General features: G+C 42.2%; 2 protein-coding genes across 3 annotated transcripts; both read right to left on the bottom strand.

Annotated features, from left to right (window-relative positions):
• Positions 1-4,102: 4,102 nt before the first annotated feature.
• LOC135497322 (uncharacterized) lies at positions 4,103-7,727 on the bottom strand. Of its 2 annotated transcripts, XM_064787130.1 has the most exons (4): positions 7,573-7,727; positions 6,306-6,467; positions 5,157-5,288; positions 4,103-4,734 (listed from the first exon to the last, which is right to left on the bottom strand). In XM_064787130.1, exons 1-4 carry the CDS (start codon positions 7,636-7,638, stop codon positions 4,357-4,359), a joined length of 738 nt encoding a protein of 245 aa, XP_064643200.1. In that variant the 5' UTR covers positions 7,639-7,727; the 3' UTR covers positions 4,103-4,356. The 2 variants fall into 2 exon arrangements, with proteins under 2 accessions (XP_064643200.1, XP_064643199.1); XM_064787129.1 differs by lacking the exon at positions 7,573-7,727 and having other exon boundaries at positions 6,306-6,621.
• Positions 7,728-7,761: 34 nt separating this feature from the next.
• LOC135496514 (uncharacterized) lies at positions 7,762-10,015 on the bottom strand. Its single transcript, XM_064785875.1, has 6 exons — positions 9,995-10,015; positions 9,602-9,771; positions 8,886-9,139; positions 8,557-8,615; positions 8,284-8,333; positions 7,762-7,811 (listed from the first exon to the last, which is right to left on the bottom strand). Exons 2-6 carry the CDS (start codon positions 9,687-9,689, stop codon positions 7,762-7,764), a joined length of 501 nt encoding a protein of 166 aa, XP_064641945.1. The 5' UTR covers positions 9,690-9,771; positions 9,995-10,015.
• Positions 10,016-22,858: the final 12,843 nt, after the last annotated feature.

The raw sequence follows: 22,858 nt of genomic DNA, 5'->3' as shown, positions 1-22,858 counted from the left end.
GATTGCTGTATAACTGTATGCTTTGGTATTGCGTGACTGAAAAACACTCCCTATGACTGCTTTCCACTGATTTCAACACTGCCATAAAAATGTGAGGTAACACTGCAACCTGACTGAATCCTGACTGATATCACACTGCTTTTCGGTGAGGGATAGCTGTGGACAGGAACTTTTTTCTGTATAGCTGGAAGTGATTTGTCTGTAAACAACTTAGACAATCATTTAACAAAAGATGCAATAGGTTAACAAGATTATTCCAATTTAGAGGCCAAGACACATCTTATACAATGTACTAATGATGATAGTTTCAAGAGACACTTCAGCATTTCATGATGTGCAACAGTAATTTAGCCCGAAATTAAATGAAACAAACAAGATGAAGATGAAGAAGATACTAGCACTCCAAGATGGCAAAACTTTGAACTTTGCAGTCTACATGAGTACAAAGAGGCTAAGACACATCTTATGTACCCATCAATCAGCATCTTAAACCCCCCGCAAGCTTTACCCAAAAAAAATAATTAAAATTTGATGCAAAGGCGGAAAAGCGCTCGTCTCAGTATTAACCACCACTTTCAACAAGCATCCCAGGTTTTTAGTTGAAGATTCACATCATTGTGAAACTGTAAACAAATTCAATGAACTATCATAATGATCTTCTGCTGCCTGGTGTAGTGGTGGTGAATCTCTAAAGCAACCTGGTGGAGACTTTGTTGGAGGTTTTGTTATGTGATGCCAGTCTAGGATATCCCATCGCTGATCTCAAAACATCCCAGATCATTGAGTTGCTAAAGCCTATGCACTGCTTTCCATTGCCTCAAAAAGTTAAAGTTTGTCTTTTTTGTTTGTTGCTGCTTTGCTTACTGCTTGACCATGCTGCATGCTCTGTTGAAATCTTTACTAACATCATCCTAGGGACGTCATGCTTGACTCTGTGTTATAAATCAAATCAAGGTGTTTTGACTGAAAAATAGTCTTTGCACTTCTCTTTTGATATTCATTCCTTCAATGTTTACAGTTTGCGTTTTGTTGGCTCAAGTTTGTGGTCTGCTGGTCTGCTGATGAGTCCCAGAATGACTGCATGGGCCCAATAACACTTATTGGGACGAAACTCAAGGGATTGATGACAAGAGCTCAACTAAAAGCTGCAATCTTATGTCAAGCTGAGCAAAACGTGATCAGATAGGATAATTTTGGAGAAACTACTTGCAGCGTCTTAATTAGTGTAGCTCATAAAATCCCTTGAGTCCAGGCCTTGAAGCTTTGTCACTCAATACTTTCCTGCAGCTGGAAGCTGTGAATGATGATTCAAGATCATATTAAAAGATGGAGGCATGGCAATGAGTTTATAGTTTTTAAAAATTAACAGGTTACCATGGCAACGCATTCTTAATTCTGTGATGATGGGATCTGCCAATAATACGGTCAGGTCTGTCAAGCTACCGTCACCAGTCAAATAATCGTGGAAAAGAAATTATGTAAGGCATACTTCTGACTATAAATGGCCCTACATCAACTAGAAACAGTACAGAGACATGGCATATACTATTTACACACACTCTGACAGCCTACACAGTATACAATGTAAAATGTACATGATGGATTTCACTGTTCACTCTGGATTCAGGCCCATCTCATAGGCCAAGCACATGTTGACCTGAAAGACTTAAAGAGATCCTGTCGTGACCCAAGTCTTTATTTTTGCGTGGCTGAAGGTAGTTAGAATAACTAAATTGGAGATCCTCTTACGCAGTTCATTGAATGGAGCCAGTAATGTTATGCAATGTTAGCCAAATAAACAGCTCACATCAGCAACTACCTAGAGGACCTTGAAACTACTAATATCTAACCAAGGAAGCTTATTCCCGCCATAGGTTTTAACCGGGCCGTTCAAAACTCCCCATTTTTATAAGCATTTCTTGATAGGTTCCCTTTAAGAGGTTTGAATTGAATAATTCCACTTCAACCCATCCCAGCCATGATTCTAAGGCTGATGTTACATAGGAATGAGCTACTCACGCCACATTTTTCATCGACTAACGGCTCATTTTCACGTGTCACTCCTCATTTGTCACGAGTGACCGCGGCGGTTTACATACAGATCATTTTTCGCTCGTTCATTTGTCACTTGGATTTTCTCGGCGATGCACATGGACTCAGAAGAAGAAGTGATGCAGCCATGCTGCTCCCGATGGAGAATAGAAAACGAAAGCGGAGGCGACGGACGAGAACAATGTGGTACATAAAAGTGCTGCATTTTTGCATTTTTTTGTTTCTCATTTCCAATCGAAATTAGCTATTGTATTAATGTGTAAACTAATGAAAATGCCGAAAAGTAGCTATACTCACAGTTTCGAAGGCGATATCACTACAAATGCACATGGACGTCCATTTTCTTTGCCAGCTCATTTCACAAAGAATGAACATGTCCATTCATCGCCTCACGCGTGAAATGACATGAAATGACGTGAGGCGACGAATGCGGGCAAAACTTACAAAATTCACTTCAATGAGAACAGGTCAATAGGTTTTCCAATGTCCATTCATCAGCTCACGAATGACAAGTGACAAATGAGTCGTGAGTCGATGAAACGTGAGGTCTATGTAACTTCAGCCTAACACAACTTGACATTTTGATAGAAAGAAAGAAATATACACGAATGTACGACAATTCTGTCGCTGAAACCACAATGACACCTTCAATTGACAATGTTAGTTCATTGGCACTTACTTAGGGTTGGTCCATAATTTTTAACATTTTCACAAGTGCACAAAACTAATCTTTTGGGCAACCCCCCTCCCCCCCTAAAGTGTACAATCCCGAATGAAAAATTTTGATGGCCGAATGACCCACGTCCCAAAATACACAAGCAAGGGGGTTCTAGTTGTGTTTCCTGGTTGCATTTTGAACTTGGTCAGTCATTGCCCGTCAACATTGTTTTCAAAATAATATAAACAAGATATTGTTCATATTCATTGCTGGGTCGGCTGTGAATAGTCGTATCACTCTTGTTAATTAACAATGAAATGGCCAGGGCCATTGTGCTCACCTCATGTGGAGGAAAGATGGATAAAGAGCATGGTATTGTGTCATGTAGTGTTAGGTTTGATGTAGGTCCAAGCAATTACAATTTCCCCAAAATGGCCAATTTACAGTACATTCGACCTCTGTGACCTTGAAAAGTAGGTCAAATCAAAGAAGACCCGGGTGACACATTGAATGGTTGTTAGAATTAGATGTACCTATGATATAAAATTGGTGCCAATCGGGCAAGTCATTACTAGGAATAATGGCATTTTGAAGAATTTAGGATTTGGCCCCCTCCCTGGAGGCCAAACGGCAAATCAGATCGCACCAAACTTCGGTACCTGAGATCACCTGACCAAGGGGTACATGTGTACTTAATTTGTGATCAATAGTCATTGCAGTTAAGAAACGTGCCATAGTTACGGCCTGACGGCGAATTTATGCCATTTGACCTCTGTGACCTTGACAAGAAGGTCAAATTACAAACCTGTGTGACATATACTGTATGGTGGTTAGATGTACCCATGATATCAAATTGGTGGCAATCGGGCAAGAAGTTAAGGAATAATCACATTTTTAAGGTTTTTGGATTTTGCCCCCTGGTGGTCAAGTGGTGAATCATATTGGATCAAACTTCGGTCCCTGAGATTACCTGACTAAGGGGTAAATGTGTACCAAATTTGGTATCAATAGTCATTGCAATTTAGAAACGTGCCATCGTTACATCCTAACGGCCAATTTACACCATTTGACCTCTGTGACCTTGAAAAGGAGGTCAAATCAAAAACCCGGAGGATATATGATGCACCTTTGCTAGAAGTACCTACCATATTTTTTTCAAAATTTCCCGACTACTATTAAGGGAGATATTGCATATTTTCACTTTTAACGTTTGGCCCCCTGGTGGCCAAACCATGAAACGAATCGGACCGAAACTTGGTCTCCAAGGTGTCATTACATAAGGGTACATGTGTACCAATGTTTCATCTCAATAGCTCTAACAGTTACGAAACGTGCCCTGCTAACGGACGACGGACGACGACGACGACGACGACGGACGCCACGGTATGGGATAAAAATAGCGCATCAAAGTCACCACGTGCGGCCATTGTCTTGTTGAATAGGAAGCAAGCAGAGCTAACCGTGTGAGCAGCGCGCGAAATTTAAATGCGTCCCGCGATTCGTACAATACAGATGATCAACATTTTATTAATTTCTGAAAGTGTACATTGGTGTTTTGACCCCCTCCCTCCCCCGTACGTATTGTGCGCTTGTGAAAATGTTGAAAATTATGGACCACCCCTTATTAGCCAGGGTGGTTTGGTCATTTATGAAAGAGAGGAAGATGTCTCCTCACTATCTATTTGATCGTACCTGTCTTTCAACTCTCTGGCCACAGTCCTAGTCAAACAAGCACCCTTCTCTGTCAATCTAAACCCCAACAGAACAACACTCGTCACATGAACTTCATCCAGCCATGGTACTTGCTTTTTGCTGATGTTGTTGTACCATGGCCGGCAAACTCCATTCCAAGACCCATGGAACCAATGAATCTTGATCGTGTCCTCATTAATATCAATCACCTTGGCGATCCATGGTCTACCCTCCTTTTCCACGGTGTATATTGCCGCCAGATCACCAATCTCAATTTTTGTGCGATCTACCTCTTGAATTGCCGGCATTTGTCCTTGATTACCAATGATCACCTTAAACAAATAAAACTGTGAATAAATTCTTTATAAACTACAGTAGAAATTGATTATCAAGAATCATTAATAAATCCAGCAGTGGTGAGCATTACCCAGTTTACAGCATGTGACAAGGGTATAAGGACATCGAAATAGTAGTCTGTTTATCTTGCATGAATTACGCAGAGATGATGAGGAATCCCCCACCTTGCAGTGGAATAGGATGGCAAAATCTCACTATTGCAACCAACTCGAACAAAATGATTGAAGCTGATGAATTTAACTTCAGACCAGAGGGACTCATTCGAATAAGGGCTATTAGCCCAAAGATTCAACCCTGCAGCTGGAATAAGATAAGCCTTGTTTTTAAGTTTTTGCTGTCTTTTGTTCTCTTACTCTCTGATCATCTTTTATTTTGTTCATTCAAAAATTTAACTTACCGCTGGGCATTGTTGTGTGAGGCCGGATCTGATCTCCAACAGATGCTGCGGTACGTCTGTCAGATCGTCATCAATTTCCCAAAAGCCGATCGTTTGGCTGATTTTGGGCAGCGGCCATTCCTTGTCATTGACCTGCAAGTGCAATACCAAATTCCACTTAAGTGATTATCTTGTCTGGGAAAAAGCAGTTGTGTTGGAGAAAAGTTTGGTTGATGGTGTTGTGAAATCTTTGTCATGGTACAGTGGTAGCAGGTTCATCTTTGTTATTTCAAACTTGTCATAGATCACCACCGTACATGTAATTTCTGGGGCAGCTCTGCATTTTTGACAAGTTTAGCCAAATGGGTAATTTACCAGGATTTTTTCTGACTTTGATGTTTGACTCAACAGTAAAAGCATTTGAAAAGTTTGAGCCAAGTTGCATCAGATTTGAGCCAACCAGGTTTGAGTTTAGTTTTGGCGACAATGGCGAGTGGCAGCGCTGTTAAGTTCTTGGAAAAATTAATTGTTTCGATGAGTAAAGTTGCCTTTAGATAGCACTATCATTCATGAGTGCTGAGTAAAGGCCCCGACCAGGTTCGGAATCGGCAAGCCTTTTTTTTGAAGGAAAGCACAAATGTTGTTATATTTCTTGACAAACATGACTGGTGTCTCCACTCACCCAATCATCCTACCTGTAACCCTCCTCTTTGTTTCATTTTGTGTACCGGGTCCTGTACACAAAATCATGCAGTTCGAATAATTCCATGGCATAATATTCACAACAACCTGCAGCATGCCGTGACAACAGCCTTTCTTATCATTCAATCTGAGAGTGGCTCCTCTATTCTTCTCACCCACAAATCAATGCACTGTACATATGATTCAATTTTTAAAGTGCTTCTTTTTCTTTGATAATAGAAGTTACTGGATACGACCAGTCTTTATAAAGGCTTGGGGTTGTTTAATGTTAAGCAAATTTTTCCTTTTCCTTTTAGTCTAGACACTTTCGAATTTTGATATTGGAAAGCATTGTTATCAAGTACATGCACAACTAACAGCCTGCTTATGATGCAGTTACCTCAGGTTTATTTAAAATCCATTTAAAATGATAGCACTGTGATCGAGCAAGTTAAAAGCTTTACCACAGTGACAATATTTTTAGCTTACGTTAGGATTTTCCAGTGCTAGGAAGTAGCGGTCCCACCACTGGTGATCTCGGGACACCAGTCTTGGCCCGAGAGCCTTGACGCCTTTGCGGACCTCGTCCAGCTCCATCCGCTCGGTGCTGGGTTCAACCACTGCTGGTTCGTCAGCTAAATCTGGGAAAGCCTGAAATTTCAAGACAGAGATTAGGCAAGTTAAATTCAAATGAAATCTGAGTTCAATTGTCTCTTTTGATACTGCCCACATTGCAAGAGATGATTTTTCCATCCTCAGAAAGCACTAGATCCTAAAAAAACAATGTTATATAATATGTCAAGTTAAAGTAAACAGTAATTTAACCTATCTATTCAGGTACACAGTGGCTCTTCCCTTTATGAGCCGACACCTCTCTGCTATACTGAGGACACCTTCTCTATTTAAGGACACTGCCTTTGGTCCCAAATTGGTCCTTTCCATTCAATTTGACCTCTGTATGTGAGGAGCCTCATGGCCTAGTGGTCAACACTGCTGGCCACCACGCAATAGGGCCCGGGTTCGATCCCAGGGAGAACCCAGGTTCTTATTTCTGGATGAAACAGCCTGGCTTTCAGGAACTAAAATTCCTGGCTCTTCACAGTCCTTCGAATAAGACTTTAAACTGAGGTTCCTTGGTATCTGGTGTCTATGCCGGGGCAAGTTAAGACCCCACCAAGTGAGGAACATGAGTAGCTTACGTGGACTCTATCTCTCTCGGCACGGAAGTATATCCCTGGCCACGCCAAAGTCTGACCACTAGGCCAATAAACCCAATTGGCGCATAACCGCAGTGGCAGCGCAAGATACGCTCATCCCGCCTTGGAGGAGGATTGCTCCTAGGAGAATGACCCCTCCAAGTGCCAAAGAGAGAACGCAGAAGAAGAAGAAGACCTCTGTATTCAGTATCATTTCTCAAACAAAGGACAGCAGTTGACTGTGGTCAGCCCAAGGGTGTCCTTAGAGAGAGAAGTACTAATGGAATCGAACCCTGGACCTCCAAGGGCCTGGACTCGGCTGAAATATAAACATGGAAAGTACCGGCAGGTCTCTTTCAACCTCCATTTTGTTGACGGTATGTCTTTATCAGGCCAATATACCAAAGGGCAAAGTAATTTAAACACTTGAGTCGAATCGCGCTAAAAGGCATCTCACGTTTGAAGTGTCTTGGTCTTGGCTTAGCTAAAAAGTAGTAGTAGTACGTGTCGTTTGCGTAGTCAGTTAATCACCAATGACAAATTTATATGTATATCTTTACCTCAAGGCATGTCATGCCTGGTCCCTCAGGTCTCCACGGGTCATCAGCCCACAGGCGATAGCGCATCCTTGCCTGCCCATCTACTTTCCTGAATTGGAACTGGTGTGGCTTGGATTGGCCACTGAAGTTGACAGGCAAGAATGGAATTATGTGGTCACGCCAGTTGAACACACTTTGTACATTATGTACTTAAATCTTAGGCGAGAATGTATCTTTGTCCGTTAGTCTATCCATGAATTCTGAAACCATAATGTTAAGAGGAAACCTAAGACTAAGTGACTTCATTATGCCAATGTAAGCAAATACCATAATATGTCAGTTTGCATCCTCAATCGTGTCAGAACAAATTGCCCAAATAATGTCGCCCGCTCTTGACTCAATATTCTAAAAGGCCTTGGTCACAGGATATCGATGTTTCTAATGGAAAATGCCTTACGCCTCGTTTTGATTTTAGTGGTCCTTGGTATCGCAACCAAGGAAGTAGAAAAAATGTGTCCGCCATCTTGTTTCCCCAGTCTAAAAGTTTGAGGAGCGTTGCCACAATTAGTTAGCAAGAGAAATAAACAATTGCGGACTGTTTCCCAATTACTTTTGGGCACTACAATCTCTATGCCTCTGGTTTTGGTCTGCATTTTTGGTTGACCCGAGCGATCTTGATAGGACAACCAATTCCTCAATTCAAAAATCAGTGAAACATCAAGTCAAACTTACCATCCAGAGTATTGATATTGCCGCAGGAAGAAATGGCTGTATTGATACATCTGCAAGAAGACATTGCAACTGATAACAATTTTACCAGATATGATCCACATGTTTTGAATATTTCACCCATTTAACTAAGACCATAATGTTTTACCATGACGTATTTGCATGGTAATGTACACATCGCTGAATGTGACGTCCTCCGACATTTGACATAGGACATGTAGGAACACATTTTCAACAATGAGTGAATGGTCTTTTGCCAGGAAACGATCTCTTTACCTGAACATCTGATCAACATCCTCATGCGTATGACCAACTGGTAAGAAGTTCAGAGATACCTGAAAACAAGTATTTATAAGAGAACAGTTTTACTTTTCCACATTAAAAATGCAATGCACACCTTTTGCTTTTATATTAAATAATTTTTCGCTCGAAATTAACTGCCGTTTGTAGGTCGGAAATAGTATGTTGTAATTAGAACTGATACTATTACTAGGCATGTCCCTATGTCCATTGAGTTCCTTGTCCTCTGGTCATCACATAGGGCAAAAAAAGATAGTATTGAATGAACTGATGTGTCTTTTCGGTATCCACATGAGGAAGCTTACCTCTTCAAAAACATCTATATGCACAAGGAAGAACAAGAATGAAAGAATGTAGCGATTCTTGTTCTCCCTCCAACAATTGTCCATTTGTAGATGGAGTTTGGGTTTAAAGATGCGGTGGTGCATTAGCACTAGCAGCACATCAAGCAGGATGGAAATGGTCAAATTGGAGTCGTGAGGATACTCATTGACATCAACGTAAACTATTGCGATGACGGAATCTGTGTCCTCGGTAGGCGAACAGTGAATTTTTATTCCTGAAAAGATATACAGTAAACATACACACCTATGGTGTGTGTTTCTAAAACTACAGTAAAATAAGACAAACATGAAGCCACAGACAAAGGAAGTACAATTTTGTAGCCTGATGTAAGTTGATGTTTCATACCATTTTCAGAGTGAAGGTTAGATTTAATCTAAAAATAAAAATCATCTGACAACCGTAAATTGTGATTTTGTCTTTGTTGATCTGGGGCAAGTCACCTTGCTCTGAGATTGTAACGATGTACCCCCTTTCTTTTAAATCTATAATATGTTGCTCTAGGGTGTCACAGACCTATCCAGATCTCACACAAGTGGACAACTGGACTTACCAAGTTTCAGCAATTTCGAACGCATATTTCAACTTTACTACTGCACTGGGAATAATGGGATTTCTATTAATTGGACCACTATTACGTAAAAATCAAGTCTGGTTTGCATTCTTATACTTGTCTTACCTGTGATATGCGTTTTCAGTCTTATCTGACCCTTGCTTGTTTTATCTTCTGTGGTCAGATGCGGTAGATTGGTTTTATTTTGATCCATCCCATCGATGATAACTGTTGTGGTTCAGGAGATTGGGGACTGCGACTGTTCTCGAGTCTTGTGATAAACAAGGCGCAAATCACTGCAATGCAATGCAAGCAAAGATTGGTACTTTCGATGATAAAGATCAACAATCGGGGTCCACAAGGACGGTCATACAAAAACTACATGCAATACAACATGTTGCAAAAATGCTGGAAAAATGTTGCAAATTGAATGCAGTGTCACAGTCATTGTCAATGCAATTCTTTGTCAACATGTTGCAAAGATTTTGCCAGTGTACACCTTGCTTGAATCTTACTTACCCCACAGTCTTATAATGTAGCTCAAGAGATTTCTCAACATGGATAACAACAGATTGTGTTGTTGCCGCTTTGGCAGCATCATGCAGTCGAGTGCATGTAGTGCATTTTGTGAACCCATCAGGCTGAAAAGTAAGATTTAAACGCGTTTTCCTCAACTGATCTTTTATGTAATCTCGAAATCAGCTTTAAACACTGACTATAGACCCATAGGCCCTATACTTCATTAAATTGGGAACAAAGTCATGGAACTTTGGCCGCACTTTGTCTATTTTCTTGCTTTTCCCCTCATTCCATAGCCTATATTGGATTAAGCAAAAAGAACACATTTGACATCTTCACTGACTTCAGGTTATCATCGGGCCTGCCCTCTTCTAATCATTTACCAATTCTAGTCGTGGGGAGGATAGCAGATACGACGCACGTGAGGCATTATGGAGAATGACATTTGAAGGATTATCATCATACTCACTTTTCCACAAATGAGGCGCACACTTCCAGGGCCATCCCCCATCTTCCAGACACTGCATAGATGCTGATATGTGATGATAATTGCTCATCTGCTATGTCACCATACCGCTTTCGAAATTACCTTTCAAGCCGTCGGAAAACCGAGCGTTTTGTGTAGCCCGGAAGGTAGGTAACCTTCTTATTTGGCATGTGTTCTCCCATTACAAGAAAGAAGTCCCTAACCCAGGCCATGCACAGGCCTGTTTTATATGATAGTCGTTTAGACCATTTTCTAAAATCATGTGCATTTCTATGTCCTGATCGCACATCCTTAACCACATCCTCAAGATACTTCTCAGAAATACCATGCACACTACTGCATGCCTTTAGGCACAACTGACACCCTTTTATAACAAACACTGAACCAATTCTACCAAGCTGCTGCCTTACTAAGTCTAAAAAATATTGTCTTCTACTTTCACGTCCCTTGGCTGCGATGTCATTCTGAATTTCTTTAATGTGGACTGGCGAAATTTGCATATAAATGATCGTCAATTGACAGATCACTTGAAATATTTTCTGGTGGCGAGGTCAAATATTTTCGTCGCGTCACCTGCATGTACACACATCCACTGAGACGGAGGACAGGGGCACGATGGCACCTCATCAACATGGCCAGGAAAAAAGGTGGTGGTTTGGGGAGGATACGAAAGAACCAGGCATTTTCCTTTTTGTTAGAAACTCCCAACGAAAAGGAACAAGATGGGAGATGTGATCGGGGATCACGCTTGGTCAGGAAAGGCAGAGGAACATCAAAAGGGATGTCATGGCCTGTATCAAGGATCAAATCGATATCCCCACAACAGCAACCGGAGCCATCAACTTCATCCGGACTGACTCCCAAGACAATAGTCTATTGGTAAGCACAAAGCACAACAGAAAATGAAATACAGTAATAAAGGCAACAAAGCACAGTGTGAAGCCTATATCATTATCAATCAACTAGGCCTATGGCCTGCCCTAGTGCTAGCCTAGGGCCTACCCACTCGTGTACTGTAACCAACGTTGTCGTTAGGCTGACTGCAATGTACTATAAATATAGGCGTAAGTATGTCATGATGTATTGATGTGCAATGATGTACGTGATAGATACGGTCTATCAGCAGATCAGAGATAGTTGAATTGTCATGCATAATTGCATGGTCGTCATGATGGTTGGTAGTCATGCAACCAGCATGAATTATACTTTAGTGGTCATGCCATGCCCCCGGGCCCATGCCACGGCCATGGCACTACATCCTGACAGAGTGACTGGTTAACACATCCTGAACCTCATGGTACTGTCTTTGAACATAGCCATGCACTGCAGGCAGTAATACTTTATCATTCTTGGTATCAGAAATTACATTGGTGGTCATTGGACATTGGTCAAGATGCTGTCCCCACCCTGCGAAATTCGACTGGAAATTGTCGGCAAAAGCCGGCAATTTCCACCTAATTCCAAACTATTTTTCCTTGCCAGGAGGCTGGAATTAGCTGGAAATTCCAGAAAATGTCAGGGCTGGAGTTTGGCGGTATTTTGGTAAATGGCAGTGCCAGAAAATGCCAGCTCTGGAAAAAGCTGGCATAACCTGGCATTAGCTGGAACCCCCTGCGAAATTCGACTGGAAATTGTCGGCAAAAGCCGGCAATTTCCACCTAATTCCAAACTATTTTTCCTTGCCAGGAGGCTGGAATTAGCTGGAAATTCCAGAAAATGTCAGGGCTGGAGTTTGGCGGTATTTTGGTAAATGGCAGTGCCAGAAAATGCCAGCTCTGGAAAAAGCTGGCATAACCTGGCATTAGCTGGAACCTAATTTCCAGAGCTGGAATTAGGTGGAAAAATCTTGACCCAGGCCTTCCAGCTGATTACCAATGTCAGGGCTGTCATTTATTGGAAAAAGCTGGCATTAGTTGACATTAGCTGGAAATTACAAATTCAGCATGCAACGAGGAATGTCAGGGCTGTCATTTATTGGAAATAGCTGGCATTAGTTGACATTAGCTGGAAATTTAATATGGAGTATGTGACCTGCTCTACGTTTGAATCGATCAGAGCACTGCACACTAATAAACAGGCGTTTTTTGTCACTCAACAGTGACTATGATTAGAATCGTTGTGATATGCAACAAGAAGATCTCTTGTCGTGGAGTAAAACCAATAAACGCTTAGTTTTGACTTTGCTGATTGCAATCTTGTCACACGCACCTGCGATTATCACCACAGACAGGCAATTTTTCACATGCAAACATGATTGCATGTTGATTTTGCTTAATCCCAGGCCGTGCGATTTCCAATTCTAATTCAATTTTGATGGCATCTGCAATTATAACTGCAAACAAGCAATTTCTGTCACACAGAAATATGATTAAAGGTTGCAGGTTGATTTTGCTTCCAACAGAGGTTGCTAGGATGACCAGTTCTTGTTGCGGGCACCTGAAATTATCTATGCAAACAAGTGATTTATGTCACTTGCAAACATGATTGCTGTGGCATTATCAAGTTTTGAGCATATGCCACTGACCTAATCCCTTAGTTTTCTGACACAATCTTGTCACACTGTTATAATGTAAATATCATTCTTGGTGTGTGTTGACCATGGACTTACACGAGCATAAGAGGCCCTATCATATAAAACGTAAGATTATTGCTTCACTGAGGCTCCTTGCAGACACCTCTGCCAGGCGGACACTTCCCCATTGCAGATGGTTTAAGTTGCCACATGACCTGGGTTGGAGTGCTCGTCAATGCCGACTGGCATCGTCAGGGCTCAATGCCCATCCTGGAGACAGCACGTCATTTACATCATAGCTAATTGTGATCAGTTGATACGATGACGTCATTGACAATCACTGACAGGAAAATTTTGCCTCTCGTTTAATAATATGGATAGTGCAAAGTATTCACATTGTAATATTAGGCTCGTAAGTTTGAGGATCATGGATTGACCAGATTGGTGTGAATTGCCCCAGGGCCCAATGGAACATATGTGTACCAATTTTAAGCCCAGACTTTACGAAACGTGCCGCGCTAACAATACGGCCGCCACCGACGATGGACGCCACATCATCGCATGAGGCTCACAAGGTGAGCCAAATAAAAAAGAGGTGCCGTTTTAACTGGATACCGTGACATCAACATGATGTTAACCACACATAGCACACTCTGTCACTTTGATGTCTGGAGGGCAGGGTTACAGACGGGGACTGACGTCCAAAATGGATGTCCAAATAACATCACTGCACGACCTTGAAATGAATGATGGAGCAAGCCGACTGTTGATTGACTCCATCACTTACATGAGTCATGAGCTGTGGACATCTCCCATGCAAAATCTTACAGTTATGATACCGTCCGGGTCTACGATCATACATACAATAATACTGAATACAGGCTTACAGCACATACACTGATTCAGGCTTCTTCATATGCTAAAAAAACAACCTCAAGGCCTGTCCAGATTACCCTTTTTGCATTCATTTGAATCCTTATGTGTTCCAATTCAATTTGTGTAAACTTTGGATATCTTGATATCGAATTCGGGGTAAAAATCAAGAAATAAGAAGAGCTCCCACATGATTTCTTTGTTTGACTTGAAAATTCAAACCTACTGGTTCCTGTCTGAGGTGTAATGCATCATGGGATAGGTCAGGTGATAAGACCACATGATAGAATTGCATAACATAATAGCAATTTGCATAATGCCAGCAAATGCCAGCTTTTTCCAACAATTGTCAGAAACATCGAATTTGAAATTTCCAGCTATTTCCAGCTCTGACAATCTCATAGTAAAGTGACAGAGATTTCCAGCGCTGGAACTTTTACGAAAAGTAAAGTTCCAGAAAATGCCAAGAATTTCCACCCCAAAGTTCCAGTTTTTGTCAGCTTTTGCCAGCTATAACTTTTCGATGAAACTCTCTAAATTCAAAGTGTCAGCTTATTCCAGCCAAGAGCTGGAAATTCCAGCTATTTCCAACAAAATCCACCTGAGGTAAAATTCATTTCGCAGGGGACCTTTAAATTTCCAGAGCTGGAATTAGGTGGAAAATCTTGACCCAGGCCTTCCAGCTGATTACCAATGTCAGGGCTGTCATTTATTGGAAATAGCTGGCATTAGTTGACATTAGCTGGAAATTACAAATTCAGCATGCAACGAGGAATGTCAGGGCTGTCATTTATTGGAAATAGCTGGCATTAGTTGACATTAGCTGGAAATTTAATATTGAGTATGTGACCTGCTCTACGTTTGAATCGATCAGAGCACTGCACACTAATAAACAGGCGTTTTTTGTCACTCAACAGTGACTATGATTAGAATCGTTGTGATATGCAACAAGAAGATCTCTTATCGTGGAGTAAAACCAATAATCGCTTAGTTTTGACTTTGCTGATTGCAATCTTGTCACACGCACCTGCGATTATCACCACAGAATTTTTCACATGCAAACATGATTGCATGTTGATTTTGCTTGATCCCAGGCCGTGCGATTTCCAATTCTAATTCAATTTTGATGGCATCTGCAATTATAACTGCAAACAAGCAATTTCTGTCACACAGAAATATGATTAAAGGTTGCAGGTTGATTTTGCTTCCAACAGAGGTTGCTAGGATGACCAGTTCTTGTTGCGGGCACCTGAAATTATCTATGCAAACAAGTGATTTATGTCACTTGCAAACATGATTGCTGTGGCATTATCAAGTTTTGAGCATATGCCACTGACCTAATCCCTTAGTTTTCTGACACAATCTTGTCACACTGTTATAATGTAAATATCATTCTTGGTGTGTGTTGACCATGGACTTACACGAGCATAAGAGGCCCTATCATATAAAACGTAAGATTATTGCTTCACTGAGGCTCCTTGCAGACACGCGGACACTTCCCCATTGCAGATGGTTTAAGTTGCCACATGACCTGGGTTGGAGTGCTCGTCAATGCCAACTGGCGTCGTCAGGGCTCAATGCCCATCCTGGAGACAGCACATCATTTACATCATAGCTAATTGTGATCAGTTGATACGATGACGTCATTGACAATCACTGACAGGAAAATTTTGCCTCTCGTTTAATAATATAGATAGTGCAAAGTATTCACATTGTAATATTAGGCTCGTAAGTTTGAGGATCATGGATTGACCAGATTGGTGTGAATTGCCCCAGGGCCCATGGAACATATGTAGGCCTATACCAATTTTAAGTCCAGACTTTACGAAACGTGCCGCGCTAACAATACGGCCGCCACCGACGATGGACGCCACATCATCGCATAGGCTCACAAGGTGAGCCAAATAAAAAAGAGGTGCCGTTTTAACTGGATACCGTGACATCAACATGATGTTAACCACACATAGCACACTCTGTCACTTTGATGTCTGGAGGGCAGGGTTACAGACGGGGACTGACGTCCAAAATGGATGTCCAAATAACATCACTGCACGACCTTGAAAAGAATGATGGAGCAAGCCGAAGTTGATTGACGCCATCACTTACATGAGTCATGAGCTGTGGACATCTCCCATGCAAAATCTTACAGTTATGATACCGTCCGGGTCTACGATCATGCATACAATAATACAGGCTTACAGCACATACACTGATTCAGGCTTAAAAAAACAACCTCAAGGCCTGTCCAGATTACCCTTTTTGCATTCATTTGAATCCTTATGTGTTCCAATTCAATTTGTGTAAACTTTGGATATCTTGATATCGAATTCGGGGTAAAAATCAAGAAATAAGAAGAGCTCCCACATGATTTCTTTGTTTGACTTGAAAATTCAAACCTACCAGTTCCTGTCTGAGGTGTAATGCATCATGGGATAGGTCAGGTGATAAGACCACATGATAGAATTGCATAACATAATAGCAATTTGCATAATGCCAGCAAATGCCAGCTTTTTCCAACAATTGTCAGAAACATCGAATTTTAAATTTCCAGCTAATTCCAGCTCTGACAATCTCATAGTAAAGTGACAGAGATTTCCAGCACTGGAACTTTTACGAAAAGTAAAGTTCCAGAAAATGCCAAGAATTTCCACCCCATGGATAAAGTTCCATTTTTTGTCAGCTTTTGCCAGCTATAACTTTTCGATGAAACTCTCTAAATTCAAAGTGTCAGCTTATTCCAGCCAAGAGCTGGAAATTCCAGCTATTTCCAACAAAATCCACCTAAGGTAAAATTCATTTCGCAGGGGAGTCTGTCAGTATGGAGATGCACTCCTCAATGAAGTGTCTATGTCATGTCACTGTCATTATCTCAGTCAAATCAGATAGTAAGAGCATTGAATCTGCAACAGTGGTGGTTGGAGAGGAGAGACCCATTCTGACACTATTGTGATTTCAGTCTCAAGTACCGTACAACGTCATGCCAGAATCACAGATCCTATGCAATAGCAATAGACCATAGCAATCAATCTCTCACTCAGTCAGTCACCACAAAACCTACAGAAAATCTGCAGTATAAATGTGAGAATTTTTTTCTTCAAGTTAAATGTGTATTTGATGTGTCATTGTCACAAAGTCACCAACCTGACTACAGACTAGGGACAGGGTTCTCCTCACATTAATCACAACCACAGATTGACAGAAACAAACTATTCACCCATTGTATTTTGTGCTGTTATGAAAAACATCTATAGACTCTTAACAGCAACAGCAACAACACAACCTGATGGGCTACACATAGTCCTCCATAATAAAGTTCTTTGATCAGGTGAGTAGTACTTAGCCAGGTGATGATAAATGACAACCAAAAAGAGATGTTAATCTTTTCAATTCATTTTTAGATAAAAATGTAACAATTACATGCATGACAGGCAAAACTTTGTTAGCGTACACACTGTGACTGACAACATTTTCGAAAATATCTCGGCCGCAACACACGTCACACCTGTGCTTTACATTCATCAGGCATGTCAAGGGCAAATGACAAGGGAATTTTCCAAATGCTGCGCCAATATTGAATCAAAAACCCTTCTTTTTCTTTTCATAATGTACTGCGATAGTCCTAAACCTCTCTTCTCAATCTCAAGTCAATCTCATGTTGCTAGTTTGGCCCTTTCTCTCTATTACGATGTTTTTTGATATGAGAATGAATGGCCAGAAACATGTTCAATCTTAGTTTTTTTAATGATTTTTGAACTCCACTAACTTCAATCAGAATCAGATTGTATCCTTTTAAACTAATGAACATACCTCATCATGATTGGCAGGCGGTATTTGCACCACGCCACTACGGGCACCACGCGACCACCACGCGACCACCACGCGACCACGCGAACAGGCGGAGCGATCATAATGACGATATCAAAACAGACCATCAGACCACAGACACTTGAGAGTTGTGGTTTCACCTACCAATTATAGATGGCATGTTGGTATACTGCGTTGTTGCCTGACGGGATTTACGAGTATTTATTACTTGTTAATGGCATTCGCAAAAAGCAGGGCTATTATTAAGCCGCTACACATCCGTGTCCAACCGTTTGTCATGAGAGATCTTATCACACCATTATTGTTATCACAATACTGTCACTGCGGAGAAAGTATAGATCGGAGACCTATTATTGCGAATTCGTGTTGTACAGAGACTTGTCCATTAAAGGGGCACTATAGGCAGCATCTTGGTAGGCAACATAAAGTTACACAAAGTAGCCAGTGAGTCTCTCACCTCTCACAGTTTGTCCTAACCTAGTCACGCCTGTAACAGGGATACATTCAGTGATGAATCAAATAAGACCTAATGCCCTTACTCTGTTTATAAGTCAGCTATAGTTGGCCAATTTGACCCCCTGCTCCTACATAGTCCCCCTTTAATGGGAAACTATAGGCAACAGCTAGGTAGGCAAGATAAAGTTACACAAAGTCGCCAATAAGGGTCACGCACACAACAGTATGTTGAAACTATGCACACGTGTTCGAGTGAGTGATAAATCTAACTTCCCCCCCAACCCACCCCACCCAAACGAACGGCCACCCCTTTAAAGGTAGGTTATAACCCACTCGTACTCGTATGGTTTTTGCAGGTCAGTCGTCAGTTGGAGTAGGTCTAGTTACTCAACGGTAATTCAGTACGTATTTCCGTAGTTGGCGTACGCCTTTATTCCAATAATCCCAAGAACGGGCATCAGAGAAGCTAGGATAGCAGCCAACGCCATCTATAATTGTTCCAAGAAACCATGATCCAATGAATCGACCGCTATTTTGATATCGTCATTATGATCGCTCCGCCTGTTCGCGTGGTGGCGTGGTGGTTGCGTGGTGCCCGTAGTGGCGTGGTGCAAATACCGCCTGCCATCATGATTGCAGTGGCATGCACTGGTTTTTCATTAGTAGTACCAATATTATTATCACTGAGTCATATGGAACAACTGTAGTGCCATACATGCCATAGCGGTTTACGGTATTATTATCACATCACAAATGCACTGGTTAATCCTCAATATAGTATCCTTGAGCCATGAATTGAAAATCCTCATCAGTAATGAATCCTCAGCATAGTATCCTTGAGCCTGCCCCATGAATTGAAAATCCTTATCGGTATGATGTTAGTCAGTATAGTATAATTGTAGTGCCATGTAGCGGTTTACGGTATACATGTACATTGTACTATCACAGCACAAATGTGTAGCCCTTACTCAGGGTCCAAATACACGTACTGGGAATTGTCGCTGCAAGAAAGGAAGGGAGAAACTTATAATTTTGTGACAGAGGTTCCCGAAACTCGGGTTTATTTCCCCAACAAAATGGCTACTGCCTACATCTAGATTAGGCAAGAATAACGTAATAACAAACACGAAAATAATGGGTTAATCCCACCAACCAGGCCGAAGGAAATTATTCCTAAACTGGCCACACCTTTAAGGAGAAATGGAATGAACAGCATTTTGGTCACAGCCCAACCTAACTCACAGGGTGAAACCATAAAATAAAGGACGCACCTTAATCGCCCAGCAACTTGGAAACAGAGTATAATCTCACACTAGACTATCTGTAGCACAGAAAGGGTTAATCATTACTGGACTCACAAACAGTGACCTCACAAGCTGTTTTGTAATCAAGTAAGTCCAAAACCTTCACTACAAGTTATCACACAACCTTGAAACAACCTATAGAAATTTAGGTGATCTTGTCCTATACCTATACACAGTGTACATTTGTACATGAACCAAAAGTTCCAAAGTTTACTCAACAGTTCACTCCAATTCAGTCTCTTTGTCTTGAAATCATACTCATTACATTTATCTAAATTATCTACACAGCCAGGTCTTGACCATGAAAATAACTAGCAGTAATATCTCTTATAGTCTGGACTCACAAGTCTTTAACTCTGGCTTAGTTACTTAGAAGGAATAACAAAAAGATATTGCAGCCAAATGTAGCAAACACAATCAGCATCTCAAAATATTGTCACATCTCTGACCGTCAGCTGCTGCCACCGGGCGATTATCCGTTAAACTAAACAGCGCTCTGGCTGACCCATCTCTGTGCCCTTTCTGACCCTTATTCATGGCTAAAATCACATGAATCTGACATACGAGTACGACACACAGCTCTGGGTGGCCAAATCAACTACCACAACCACTCCAGAGTGGGCGTTACTTAGATTAACCTGACTTTAATCGGCCGAAACTAAAGCGCGGGAATAAAACCCACGAAAAGTCTGGCCGGCAACCAACCGCGATTGTCACCGCCACTTCAACTGCTAAATATCGTTCAAAAACACGAAAATTGCCCAAAAACCTGGGCATCAGTTTGTACTATATACATTTATCTGTCACTTTGGCCCAGATGTTAGCTTACCTGCAAGAAAGGAAGGGAGAAACTTATAATTTTGTGACAGAGGTTCCCGAAACTCGGGTTTATTTCCCCAACAAAATGGCTACTGCACCGCGTCTTTCCCAGAACCCACCAGGCCACGCCCAGGTGCCTGTTGCTAAGAGACCGCGTGCGGCACAACTCAAATTTTAGGGTACCCCCTTTTAACCTCTCCGTCACACCGTCACACTCTCCCCCCGTTAAGAAAATGTCGTCCCAGACATTGACACCCAGGACAAGAGAAGACAAACCACACAACTTCCTGAAGACGGACTAAAGTAGGAGTCTAAGTATTATACCAGTAGTCAAAGAGTTGTCCAACCTCAAAGACAAACCGTAGAACCTCGTGATCAAGTGGCCATCCTGAACACATATTCGTCAACTAAAGACACGGCCCGACTCCAACATAGCACCCAAATGGGAACAACAGGAAGACAGAGATTGATAACTCAGGACCTGAATATCATCTATTTTCATCCTTGCACAAACCTAGACCAGGATGATCAGATAGAACACTAAAATGTCAAATACAAGAAAAAGCAATATCCTTGGAAAGTTGTGAATATAGCTCAACATCATAACGAACCAACGCACTACATGTACACTCTAAATCAGATTGTTAACAAGTCTGTCCTAACAATTCTGTCCAATTGGTCCTTGGGGCATTGTGGGAGGACATGCAGGATATACTGGATACCATTGTCCACACATCGTTTCAGCTGGCCAGGACCAGAACATCTGAGGTGGGTACTGCTGGATTGGCACATTCTGACCATGGAAGTTTGGAGATGTGGAAATTCCTGGAACCTGCTGAACTTGCCAGGCCTGCGCTGGATGATAGGAGGGGTTTCCCAATTGGTCATATGTCAGAATTGTCTTAGGCCGCAGTGTCCTTATTGGCCTGCCTCTTGCAGTGTCCACCGACGAGTCATCTGAACTTGGGGAGCTCCTGTCCGACTCGCGAGGCGGGCTGTCAGTTGATTCCTCTGGATCGGCAGTGGGAACAAAAGGCGCTGGTTGTGACTCTCCCATGCTAGTGTCAGACGGCCCAGGGTGTGACCCTCCTATGGCGGTGTCAGATGGCTCTGGCAGGGCAGCCCAACCTAAAACCTCTGTTGCATCACTGGAGTCGCTGTCTCCCATTGGATCAATGTTGCGGCCTCTATCCAGCTCTCTCCTTGTCCTTCGCCTCTTGTTCTTGGTCTCTTTTACAGCATCAGCCACTCCTTCGACAGGCAGTTCATCACACTGGAAAAGGAGGTTCCTGTGGAGAATCCTATGCCGCCCCCTACCACTCTCGGGTTGAACTTCATATACAGGCGAGTCATCAGTCATTCTTTTCACGACAACATGGATCCCATCTTCCCAGTAGGATCGGAGCTTTCCCGGGCCACCTCTCTCTGTTAAGTTACGGACCAGTACTCTGTCACCAGGCTTTAATCCGGAGCTCCTCAGACCCTTGTCATACTGCTTCTTGGCTTTGTCAGCCGCTTTGGATGCCTTTTGCTGTGCTGTCCGATATGCCTCCTGCATGCCCTCCAACCACCTGCCAGCTGTATCTTTCCCTTCAGAATACAAACCAAAAATCAAGTCAATTGGTAACCTAGGGGAACGATTGAACAATAGTTTAAAAGGAGAAAAGCCAGTGCTCTCATGTCGGATACAATTGTAAGCATGAACCAGTCGATTGACTTGAGCTTTCCAGTCCTGTTTTTGCTTTTTGTCTAATGTCCGAAGCATGTCGAGCAAAGTCCTATTCATTCTCTCACACTTACCATTGCCCTGCGGATGATAGGGGGTTGTCCTTGACTGTGTCACACCACACTTCTCCTGGAGTCTCTTGAACAGAGAGTTCTCGAATTCGCCGCCCTGGTCATGGTGGAGGCGGTCGACAAAACCAAAACGTGGCATAAACTCATTAAACACTTTGTCAGCGGCTGTCTTACCCGATTTGTTTCTGGTTGGATAAGCCTGAGCAAATCGCGTGAAATGGTCGATTATCACAAGCAAATACTCATATCCTCCCTTGGAGCGTTCTAAGTGCATAAAATCAATGGACACTATCTCAAAAGGATACGTGGCTTGTATTGGTTTCATCTCAGCTCGGCGGGGCCTGGCAGGCCTCTTGTCTTTCAAACATCGGCAGACTTTGGTGACATAGTGAGTGATGTCTTTTGCCATTCCTGGCCAGTGAAACCGGTCCTTCGCCAGGGAGATCACCCTCTCGGGACCTGGGTGTCCCATCTCTTCGTGCAGCTCTTTGAAAACCAACTCCTGGTGTTGTCTAGGCAGGCAAAGTTGCAGAACATTCGAACCATCGCTGAGACGACATGATCTCCTCAAGATGCCATTTTCATCAATTTTCAACCGCTCAAAGTCTCTCATCCATGTCCTCACTCGTGGAGTTTCCTTCTGCAGCTGTCTTTTGGTAGGCCTACTTACCTCGCGGCACATGTCTTTTACTCTCTTGAGCTCTGGGTCTTCATCCTGGGCTTCATTGATCTCAGCAGGGCTCCTCCTGCCAATTGAAGTATCATTCTGGCCGACGTCCTGAGCTGCTTCA

This window comes from Lineus longissimus, chromosome 12 (genome assembly GCF_910592395.1).
Source record: "Lineus longissimus chromosome 12, tnLinLong1.2, whole genome shotgun sequence".
Classification (NCBI taxonomy): domain Eukaryota; kingdom Metazoa; phylum Nemertea; class Pilidiophora; order Heteronemertea; family Lineidae; genus Lineus; species Lineus longissimus.
This window is presented reverse-complemented; position numbering and strand designations above follow the sequence as displayed.